Source organism: Chaetodon auriga, chromosome 14 (assembly GCF_051107435.1).
Source record: "Chaetodon auriga isolate fChaAug3 chromosome 14, fChaAug3.hap1, whole genome shotgun sequence".
NCBI lineage: Eukaryota > Metazoa > Chordata > Actinopteri > Chaetodontiformes > Chaetodontidae > Chaetodon > Chaetodon auriga.
The window spans coordinates 20615722-20627827 of NC_135087.1; the positions used below are offsets into that span (position 1 = coordinate 20615722).

The 12106-nt window shown below is 43.5% G+C and overlaps 1 protein-coding gene across 2 annotated transcripts in view; it reads left to right on the top strand.

Annotated features, from left to right (window-relative positions):
• Window positions 1–12106, top strand: part of babam2 (BRISC and BRCA1 A complex member 2) — a 70912-nt gene that overhangs the window by 34283 nt on the left and 24523 nt on the right. For both annotated transcript variants that reach the window (XM_076749315.1, XM_076749314.1), the window contains exon 7: window positions 9367–9476. In XM_076749315.1, the coding sequence (XP_076605430.1) occupies window positions 9367–9476 (110 nt within the window). The remainder of the gene's footprint in view (window positions 1–9366; window positions 9477–12106) is intronic.

Here is a 12106-nt window from a genome sequence, read left to right on the forward strand (position 1 = left end):
CACTCCCCCCAGCCCTCCCCCCCATAACCACCCACACTGCGTCTCCAACCGAAGATTCCCACCCACCTGCTTGTACCCCCAGCTGAGCATCAGAGGTTTCCAGCTTTACAGTCTCAGGAGAACACCCCCCTCCCCCCCCTCATCTTCTTCCTCCGTCCCCCCACACTTCTCCACGCCTCCATGGAATTACTTCTATCTGGCCTACTTTCCGCCCTCGCTTTATATCAAGTTGTGCACCATCTATATGTTGCTTTTCTGCAACACCTCCAAATGTTCTTCCTCCTAATCCTTTGTTTTTGTCACCTCAGCCCTGATGTTATTCTGCCTTCATTTAACTCTCAATTCCTCATCGTTCTGTGCACCTAATTCTGCCATCTCTAGGCTTTTTATCAACACATTGGTGGCTTCAGGGTGAAATTGTGTCCCTATATGTTGCCTGTCTGTGCTCATTTGTGAGACTTGGCGTTTACTTACCCTTGGCTTACCAATGACTTCAAGAAGCCCTGCATTATAGAAGAATTAGACTTGTTCTTCTGTCCGAGTGTTCCTTCTTCTTTTTCATTTCTCCAAAGCAATGTCCAAAAGCTTAAATGAAGGCGTGATAGCTGAAGTGAACCAGATTAATTATGCTCCCAAAAAGATGGAATTATTTTCAACATTCTGTAGCAATCTCTTAGTTAAGTTAGTTTGCCCCCCTTTTCTTGTGCGTACTGTGCTTTAAATGTAGAAAGGAGAATTTTTACAGTACTGTGTTTCTTTAAAAACACACCCGTGGCCCTAAATTTTTGTGTGCACCCCAAAAGTAATTGTACTGTAAGCATAGAGCCCTGCATCCGTTATTTTCAAACTAATGTATCTTTCAGTATTATGCTGTATAATAACTGATATGCAAGACATGCTACAAGATCGACACTGTATGTGGGATTTTTTGTCCCTTATAGCTTCTACATGTATCACAGATTACAGTTGTGCAGCTGCACCTCTGAATAGTTTCAAATATAACAGATTTAAGGCTGATTTTAAATTCCTACTTGCAAATGATTGTAGAATAGTACATTCAAATGCATTTTTAAGATGAACAAACAATAGTTCTGATATAGCATGCACCAACAGGCAGAGTGTGTGCATGTCGAAATGCATTTCAGATATTCAGTCGTAGCCCTGTTTATTGGGGTTTGTCTTCAGTGCCAAGACAAATCCTCATGAAAAATGTCATTTTTGTCACGAGCCAAATGATTTGTAATTTCAGCAAATGCCTTTATTTCACGGTTATTTAGGCCTAACGTCCCATTCGGTCCCGAATAGGGGTAAGGGGCTGCAGTGGTTCAAATGACCGGAATAGTCTCATTAACGGTGCAGTAGGACAAAAACACCCTGCAACACTGTCACTGAAGCAATATTAATGCAATTACAATTATCACCCCCAGAAAATGCCACAATAACCAAAGCAGTGTGTTAAGCCGTCTGCTCAAAGTCCAGCCTTCTCAGCTGAAAGTTTGCAGTGAGTGCTAGCTTCATTTTTATAACAAGTCTTCAAAGTCAATGAAAATACGGAGGAAAAAGACTTTGAGACTGAAGATGTAATGATGTTACACATGACGCTCTCACCACAAGGTGTCGAAGTCAGAGAGCACTTGACTTACAGGTCACTCTATAGTGTGTCATCTGTACATCAGGACACACTGCATGCATTCATTCCTTCCTTGAAACACACAGGCATGCAGCTCTCCGCATGCAAACACACATGCTTGAGTCACTCTTGTGGCTTCGAGCCCGAGCGTCATGCTCAGTACAGCGAAGGCCAGATCATTGCAGCGACATGCTATCAGTGACACACTATCAGTGGCACTTGGCCACAGTCACACATATGACTCGTGTTTCAGTGAAATGATCAGCTTGTTTAAGTGTCTCACTGGCACATCTTTTGGTCATCTGCCAGTTATTGTCGCAAAGAATGTAAAGATTTTGCCTCGTGGCCCAGCTCCCAAAACACTTAAATGAAAAAACTTGAGCAGTTGGCATAATTGCAGCAGGATGTCTCTGTAAATTTTAGCATCCTTTCCCATTCGATGCATTTTCTGCCTCATCTCAGGTGGCTTGTATCGACCGTACGATTGTCCCAGCTGGATGCGCTAACATATATTTTACCCATGGTTGTGACTCAGTAATAGGTGTCTCATTCAATCTCATTTCCAAGCAGTGGATACCAAGAGTGTGCGTTGTCAGGGTGGAGACTGGTTAAGTCTTTTGCAACACACACACGCACACTGCGCTTGTGACTTTTTTTTTTTCAGTTGTTACGGCTTTTTTTATTTCCATTAGGCTGGATTAGAGTGGCTTATTGAAAGGCCATGGTGACGATCACACCAAACTGAAACTGCCCTTAAAATGCCTCTTATATACCATTGCTTTTGCTAACTAAATTATTGCTCATTTGGAGGAACCTCAACATTATTTTTTATAAGATTTTAAAGGCCTGCTCCATGTCCATGCATGTCACTGTATATACTTTATATCATAACTGTTTTTAAATGAAGACTGTTAATGGGAAACACTCATCATTCCATTGCACGAAGCCTAAAACTGAATTAAGAAAATTACATTATACATTTCAGTTGTACAAAATGTAGCTTTATTCATGAACCAATTAATTTAGGAACATTCTGGCAACTAATTCTGGAGATTACCATTCGTTGCCACACCTATCCTCCAAAAAGACCTGTATGCTCCACGGAGAGAGGCACACACAAGCATACTGTGTTCTTATTCTTCAGTTTGCAAACACACCCCATGCACTAAGCTTTTGTGACTGTGGCAACGGGGCAGTGTTAGGTGTGTTTGGGTCCTGTTCCGCCAACATGGTTCCAGGTGGAGCATGTATGCTCTGTAATCTCTTGCCCATTGTGTTCATGTCAAAATTAAGCGCTGGCACGGGGTACAACTATGTGGTGACACAGAGTTACCTGGTTAATCATCTACCGTTCCTGTCTTAGATCAGCCCAAGTTGCAGCATGAGTTGAGAGTTTGTTGGAAAGGAGAGTTCGAGAAAGAGAGGGACAGACATGGGATAGGGCAGATATTTCAGAAGAGGGCGTTAGGTCCTTTTGGATATGCGTGCCAGTTGGGTTGTGGTGACTTGTGCTTGCGCTTGCAATGCTCTGTATTTTGAGGTGAGGGAGTGGGATCATCATGGCCCCTGGAGTACACCACATCTCTGCTCATCCCCTCCCCACAAGCAGCAGCAGCAGCAGCACCACATCATTAGGAACAATATCCTCAACTCTCTTTCTCAATCAGAACATTTCATGTCATGCAATGAGACATTTTGGCAGCTGCCACCTTGACCCTGTGCTTCTCGCCCGCAGGGTGTGATGGCGCAAGTCTCCGTCAACCTATGAAAAGGCTGACACAAACACACAGCGCAGTATGTCAGGCATTAATTCACTATATTCTGTTGGTCTCAAAGTAGCTTTTAACACTTTATCGTGGTTTAAGGCTCTTTGTTTCTGCTCTGTTCAAGGCTCTTGACTTTAAGCATAGAAGATACATTTTTGTGTTGCTATTCTCTGCACTTCTTATTTGAGGACATTGGAGAAGTGCTGGAGAGTCACAGCAATTTTCAGAAAAATGAATGGAATAAAACTTGAAGAAGAAAGAAGAAAGAGCCCCTGCAGTCTAAACTATGGAGATGTATTTGCTTACTCTTTACCCTGCCATTTTCTTTCATCTTTGAATTCTTTGTAAAGACATGTATGAAAGGGCATAATATTAAGCTTTTTCAGGCAGAATCGCTTTCACTCACCATGTCTGTTTTGTTTTTTTTTTTAAATTTTATCTGCTCCTTAACTGTCTGTATAACCTTCTCCACATCCAGCTATTTTACCAACCATAACAACAGACATACAAAGGATTTCATGAATACCCAATTAAATACGAAGCATCAAGTCCTGAACCTAAAACCAGGAAAGCACTCAAACAGGACACAAGACATGCAATGTGACACTGAGATCAGTGTAAACTCTTGACTCTTACCAGTTTTTAGCAGAGAACCAAACAAACACAAAACAGTGATTAACACCAGCTATATTTGGTCTATAGTGTTCTTCTGGCGGCACAGGTTGACTTCTTGCACCTTCACAGAATGTTTAGTACACCCCTGGCTTTTTGGAAAATACTGCAACGGAAAGTACGTTGAGCATAAATGCTCGTAGCTCATACACCTGCTCAAGCAAAAACAAAACTTAAAACCTCTTGGGGTCATAATTCCATACTTCGCTTTAAAAGCCTCCTAAGTATGTAATTCAGGACTGTTAGCACCTTTTCATTTTGAAAGAGCAATGGCCAGCAGGGAAACGGCAACACTTGAACAAGTCAACAGCCAATGGTGTAATGTCATCACTCACTCACTCATTCTGTAACTCAGTGACAGATGTTCATGTTTATTGGGCTGCCAACAAAATGAAAAAACTGCAGTTGTAACACATTGCCAGAAAGTGGCGAAAGTGTCAGAACTGCAGGAGCGCTTACTTTCTTTGCCAGTAGATGGCGCATATTCTAGCAGTTCTAAAATGGTGCTGTTGGTTTTTAGTGGAGAGGTGGCACAAGTTTGATTGATACTGCGGATGTGACATTTGTGACATTGACAATTGGAGGATATTGGCTGGGCAGTATCTTCGGTGTTTTGTTGCTATGTGTCCTTTTCCTTTAGTACCATGCTGTCTTTTGCCAATCCTAATCATCCTAGGTGAAATATGTAACTTCGTTGTTCGACTGCATCTTCCTTCATTGGTAAAAGTTGATCAAGCTAATTATTTCATATGCACTGTGAATTCTCACACAACGATATCCACCAAAGCTCGATAGCTTGTTAGAGGAGACTGCAGCCTTAAGCTTCTGATGGTGCTTTCACACCTGTCGTTCAGTTCGTTTGGTCTTGACCAAGAGAAGAAGTGATACAGCGTTGCCTTTTAGGCGTGGTCAGGTACATGTTCACACCAACAAATGAAAGAGCTGTAAACTAAGCTGGAAAGTTTTGCCATCTCTCTCTGGCTGTTTGGTTCACATCAGGGTACAACTGACAAGCAAATGCACCAGGGCTTAAAGCACCCCAAGGTAGCCTTGATCACCAAGTGAAGGAACATAGTTCCTACCTGAATTGCAGCCGCTGCCTTGTACTTATTGTAGATTTCAGAATGTGAAGCAGCAGTGTGTCCAGCATATGTGCAGGGGCACTCAAAGCTGCTCGCCTAGAAGCTGGACATGTCCTTGCACAACAACCCTGCTGTCAGTCAAGCCGCCCCATTAAGTTGGGCATGACATTTAAAGTTGGGCGAAGAAGGCGGACAAAGTGCCCTTACCTCCTCCGTACTAGCCCTGCAGTAGAGCCCCTGTGTAGAGTTTGCGGATGAGTGTGTTTGTGTGTGTTGTGACTTTGGCCAGACTTAGTCTGGCATAAGGACAGCTGTCACATCTCCAACCTGTCACATGCGACACAGAGGAGATGCCAGAGGCCGGGGCATCAGGAGACACAAGGACGGACACAAGGAAAAGTGTCTGTGCATTTGTGTGTGTTCATGAACCCATGTGTCTAAAAGAGTAAGGAGGATGGAAGACGCGGGGTGGTGGCCACGTGAAAGGGTTTGACTCGGAGGCACCCTCTAACCTTGATGTCCACGCACACACACGCTTGCACACTCTTCACCCGCTTTCTTAAATCCAATCCTTGAGCAGTTGAGTCACATCCCCCAGGGGCATGTAGTAAATACTGCTTCAGCGTCCAACCAACACCCCTGCAGGACGCCCTCCTTGTCTTGCAGTCCTCTGACCCAGGCCATTTCAGTGCTCATTACTTACCAATGAAGAAGGCTCTTCATTAAGGTCCTGCCCATGGCCTGTGGAGCAAAGGCTTTTTTAATGTTCCTTCACTAACAACTCTTTACATAAGCAAGCGGCAGTTGCCCTCAAGTGTTGGTCAAAAGGGCTAAAGATGTGTGTATGTGTGAACAGAAACATTAATGACCATTTGGGGCTTTTATTTCATTACAGAGGGAAGAGCTTTTCTCTTTCGATTTAAGTAATGGTTTCAAGGCATTAAGGTTAAAAGGTCAACTCTTGTTCTCATTAAGCTATCCTTTCACAACTTCCTGAATAGATTTGCAAAGTTTTAGGAGAAGAAAATCATGAGTTTTCAAATGCCTCAAAATGAACCACCACACCGAAAGGACGCCCCCTCAGCACGCTGTGTATTCCTTAACCAAAACCAGCTGTCAAGTAAATCAGTACTGCCCCTCTACACTTTAAATTAAACATCCCAAACATGAAAATTTCTTTCTCCAGAAAATGGCATCATGAATTTGAGCAGTGCATGAGTTCGTGTAATGTAAGTGCAGTTGAGTGTTGTCTCTTTCTCACCCACAGTTTAGGTAGCGTTGACATTTTTTCCCCAAGTTTAAATTTCCAGAATTATAATTCGGTTGGTCACTCTGTGCTTTGGTCCAGGCAGAAGTATCTTAACATGGCTTGACATTCATGATCCATCATGGAAGAATCCTTGGTGATTTCTCTCTATCACCACCATTAGGTTGACATTTGTGGCTTTGGATGAAATGTGTAAACTACTGGATGGAGTGCCATGAAATTTGGTTCACACATTCATGCACCCTCAGGATGAATCCAAAGAACTTTTTTGACTTTTCCACATGAACATCCCAGGTCCAAATTTTGACGTTTTCCTTTCTGATGAAATACATGTAAAAAAAACTTCTCGTCATTCCCATCAGCCTTAACTGTACGGCACTGTGTTAATAATTGATAAATGTTAGCATGCTCACAATAAACTATGATGTACATGGTAAACCTTATAGTAAACATCAGCCTGTAGAAGCCTGACTGATCATCATACCATCACCTGTTACCAATGAACCTGTTTACCTGTGGAATGTTCCAAACAGATGTTTTTGGAGCATTCCACATCTTTCTCAGTCTTTAGTTGTTTCTGTCCCAACTTGTCTGAAATGTGTTGCTGCATCAAATTCAGAATAAGCAGATATTTACAGAAATCACTGAAAATGATGAGATAAAACATTAGATATAGAGAGTGTATGTCAAGAAGAATTAGCATGTGATCACATTCTGTTTTATTTCTGCTTTACACAGCATCCCAACCTTTTTGGAATGAGAGTTGGATAGTTTCACATAGTTTAGTCTTAACTAAATGTGACCAAAAAAACTATTTTTATCTACATAGCTTCAGCTTCCTTGCACAGCACATTAATTTAGAATGGCAATAGCTAAAAGTTAAAGGGTCTGCCTTTAGTTTTTGTTTGTTTGTTTCACTGATGCAATATGACTTGTGACAGCTCCTCGCTGTCTTCTGGGACGAATAGAGTCTGAATCATTCCACAAAAAGGCTCTCCCTTCAACAGTGCCCTTGGTCTGACCGAATTGAGGGATGGTCCGCTGCAGCTCGCACAGAGCTGCCCCATGTTCTTTGTTTGGCCCTCTCACCTTCCTGTTGGATCTCATCTGTCTGTTTACTCTGTCCAAGTCCAAATGAAGCATCCATTAAATCACCTTTAAAGATGAGAACGGGACTTGACAGCTACAAACTGGAGCAAAACAATCTTTTCCCAAGCCCCATGCCCGCCCCGGCCCCACATCTCCATGCCTGTTCCTATCTGTCCCATATCTTCAGCGGCAGAAGCCGCGAGCGCTGCTGTGAGACAGAGAGCAGTTCTTGTTTACTGATGCACACTGTATTGATGTGAGCTGATTCCATCCGGCAACACTTTTGGATGCCACACACCCCGCTGTCTTTCACCGCCTCCCTTCGACTCCTTATGTCCTAACCCTCTAATGCGTCTGCCACAAGGCAGACTGTATGATATAGTCGGCAGGGCTGCAGTCGTTGTTGTGACTGTTTCTATATGTATGTGCTCGATATCAATATACTGTACTTTCAAGAGCTGCTCATTAATGACCCTTAATCTTCACATTCCATGTTACATAAATAAGTTGAAACCCTTGAGAGCTGCTTCCTGTGCCCCTGACTGGCACTTGTCAGACACCTGGGGCTGCAGCGAACTCAAGTTTAGAGTGATTTTATTGTTTTTGATGAATTCATTATTTCGTTCTTTCATAATCATTAGATTACATGCAGAAAAATTAATTCCACTCCACTTGGAGAGAAAATGTTCAGTGAAGGAATTTCTTCTTCCTCCCACTCAGCCGTGTTTTTCTCAAGCCAATGGTCAGTTCGGTTTTGTGATCAGCAGACCAAAACATGTGTAATTAGTTAATAAGCCTGACCACGTTGGAGGCGGCCTTGCTGCAAACTGGTTGCGCTGTGCCTCTGTCTATCATGTATGGTGGTTAGATTTCCTCTCACCACAGAGGGCAGCGATTATAACAAATGGATGAGTTCAAGCCATCTGTAAAACATTTGATTAATGCCGCCGAGCCTCTGTCGGGAGAGAGAGCCCAGAATGGTACTTGATGTGGAATTGCACTAATGACAGTGCCTGAGAAGTAGCCATGCTCTAGGAAAAACATCACAGAATGAGAAATTAGAGCCTTGAAGAGACAGACGAGGTTTGTAGCGAGCAGCTCCGGGTGGCCTCTGCATCCATCTCACACATGATTTGATTGGTGCTTCCAGTCATCAGCTCAGCCTCATAGTGCAGCTGTTGAAGCTAATGTGGCATGAAACAAAACAGATGTTTCTTCTGGTGTCTTTCCTCTTCTCCCCTCCATCTCCTTCAATATTTTGGGACTTGTGTACTCGTTGTGCTCACACAGAAGTATGTGATCTGAAAAGTTCGCCAATGTGGATGGCGTCTTTTAATGGATAAGTTGACTACCTGGAAACTTGAAAGTGTAAAAAAGTGCTTGTCAGATGGCAGAACAGCATCTGAACCATGCTCCCCCCACACCCATCATGGAAATGGAGGGGCTGCATGCAATAATTTTAGTACCTTTCAAAAGTTGACAGTTCACACAGTCACTAGCCAGATGTGAGAAGATGAAAAAGTAAGCAGCATTTAAACTTCTCTTGCTGTCCAGAAGTGTGCGCCATTTGAACCATTAATTCCACCTGACGCTTCTCTATGGTTGCAGGCTTTTTTTGCCCCCCAGTGTAACTTTTTTGGAATTTTCAATTTGTGTGGATTGGCCTTTTGAACAAGTTGACATCCTACGAACTAGTAGATTTCATGCAGACATCAGCCTTAACTTTAACCAGCCCAAACATGGAAGCTCAGGCTGCTGCTGCTGCTGCTGCTGCTGCTGCTATTGCTATGTGAATGAGTCACAGCATCCCAGTGGTGTTTTGCCTATGGATCGGACTTTCACAGACTTTGTCTTTCTCAGGATACGGCGCTGGACCCTGGAGAGGACGTGGCCCTTCTCTCAGTGAGCTTTGAGGATGCTGAAGCTACCCAAGTCTTCCCTAAACTCTACCTTTCCCCCAGCATTGAACAGTAAGCATTCCGCATTTCTGAATATTTTCTGTCAGTGAATTCACTACATGAAATGTCAGGACTGCAAATTTCATCTGGGACCCAAAGAACCTCAGAGTTCAGCAGTGATTCATGTTATGGATCCATGCTTTGTTTTACCATTTCCACCTAAATGACCTTCATTTTGTGATGACACTGAAAGAACTTGTTTACTGTGCCACCAGAAAAAGTCAGAGACTAGAGTCTTGCTTCTTTAGTATAAACGCTGTCTGAACCTTCCAGGGTTAATTTGCGTAAACACAGACACATTCCTGCAGTATTAAGGGAGAATGAAAAGATCTGAAGGTTTGTTCTAGGGATTCACTTGGAAATACAACATACCTTTAGACTCACAGGGAGGGGCAGGGAAGGTCAGCCAAAGGTGATGCGGACCCACTCGCTCCACTCCTGATTTCGAGGATGCGAGATGTAGTTGACGGATTATCTTCAGCGTGTTGTGAATCTAGCGACATATTATGTCATTGCGAATAATCCCACATCCCAGTGTCTGGACTCATCAGTCGGTTCCTCAAAAACAAGGGAAGAACAAAAAATGAGATGGATGACACACAGCGTCTGAGCTAGGGATGACTGGATGTCTACAGACATCTGGGGTGTTAACAGTACAGAGACTGTGTGTGTGTGTGTATGTGTGTGTGTGTGTGTGTGTGTGTGTGTGTGTGTGTGTGTGTGTGTGTGTGCGTGCGCGTGCGCGTACACGGGATGTGTGGAATGTTTTCTGTGAGTCTGTGGGCACTGTGTGAGTGGGTACTTCAGCTGTGTGCGTATTCTCTTTGTTCAAATCCATTTTTTGTCTTGCCAGATTTAGTGTGTGTGTGTGTGTGTGTGTGTGTGTGTGTGTGTGTGTGCTTGTGTGCATTTGTCAGTTTACATTTGGGTGTGTGTATGTGTGTGCGCAGATGGGTGTGTGTTTGGATGCATGCATGCTCGTGGGTTTTTATAACCCAAATGTGTGTGTCTGTTTTCATGTGTTTGTGTGCATGCACCAGTACTTGAATAGGCTTTGCTCTTAACACAAAGTCTTTGTAGGTGTGGATGTAGATAAGAGTGTGTGTTTGTGAGTGGGTGTGGATGTGTGTGTGTGTGTGTGTGTGTGTGTGTGTGTGTGTGTGTGTGTGTGCGTGTGTGCTTGTACACCTATCTTTGTGAGAACGTGAGGAGTGAGGACATTTTTGGAAAGTGAGGACATTTGGGGTGGGTCTCACGTTCTGACAGACCTTCAAAGGGCTGTGTGAGGCTTCAGACTTGGTTTTAAGGGTCAGGTTAGATTTAGGTTTAGGTCAGGGTTAGATTTAGGTCAGGGTTAGGGTCAGGTTTGGGTTTAGGCTTTTAGTTGTGATCGTTAAGGTTAGGGTAAGGGACCTGGGAATACATTATCTCAGTGAGTGGCCTCACAAGGATAGAAGTTCAAACATGTAGTGTTTGTGTGTTGTAGAGTCATATTACTGATGTTGTGGGGACATAAATCTGTTTACACACTCACACTGTGGGTGACTCGCCTTCTTTTTGGGAACAAAACCAAAGTCTGCATAACATAAATCATTACATTTTAGGGTGAGGACTTTGGTTAAGGTCAGGTTTAGGCTAAGTCTCCAGGAAAGGAATGTAAGTATATGTAATGTCCTCTGAAGGGATGGAAACACAGCTGTGTGTGTGTGTGTGTGTGTGTGTGTGTGTCTGTGTGTCTGTGTGAGAGCCAGGTATGGGCCCACTCTGACCTCAGGGCCCCACGGTCTGGGCTTTCGTGCTCGGAATAATCTCAGGCTGATGTTTATTTACAAGCACACGCCCCGTCGCACCAGGTTAAGAGACCTCTGCTCCCCAACACCACCACCACTCTTCCTCGCTCCCTCTCTTTTCCTCTCCCTCTCTCCCATCCTCCTGTCTCAACATGTTCCTTTTTCATCCTCATCTCCCATGCTTCTCTGTGGCTGCTTTTTTTTTTTTTTTTTTGTCCTTGTCTCCAGTTGTTTTTAATTTTTACAACAATCAAATCCTTCCGTCTTCTGTCCCCCGCCTTTATCATTCCGTCTTTGTGCATTATCTGTCTCTAATTGTGTGTGTGTGGATCCACTTATCTCTCACTCACCAGCACGGTCGCCAAAGCGGATAAATGCGCAGACACAGACGCTCCGTCTCTCCAATATGTAAAAATGAATTGCGACAGGACCTTACACCACACAAAACAAAGGTCACCTACCTCCTGCTTGTCCTACATAATGCTCATGTTTTCCGTGCTGTGCATGTGTAAGAGCGTATCTAAGCAATAATATGAGGCAGACTGCTCTGTCTCCTTTACAGGACAGAATCCTGCTGACCTTCATGTAGCACAACCTCCAAGATGTTTCATTTATCTTTTACTGTCGGATTAAACTCTGAATGTAACGATAGAACATTTAAGTTTTCATTTATCGCTCTGTGGCTTACATGTACGGAGCATCCTTGGTCATGTTTTAACAAGGAATGTGCTGTTTTGATAGACACCTTTCTGCGCAGCTTGGATGAACCGGCTTTCACCGAGAGCGTTGGAATGATGTTAGAAGTGCAGAGTACCTCAGGGTTTAGATATGCATGTTCATTACATATGCCTG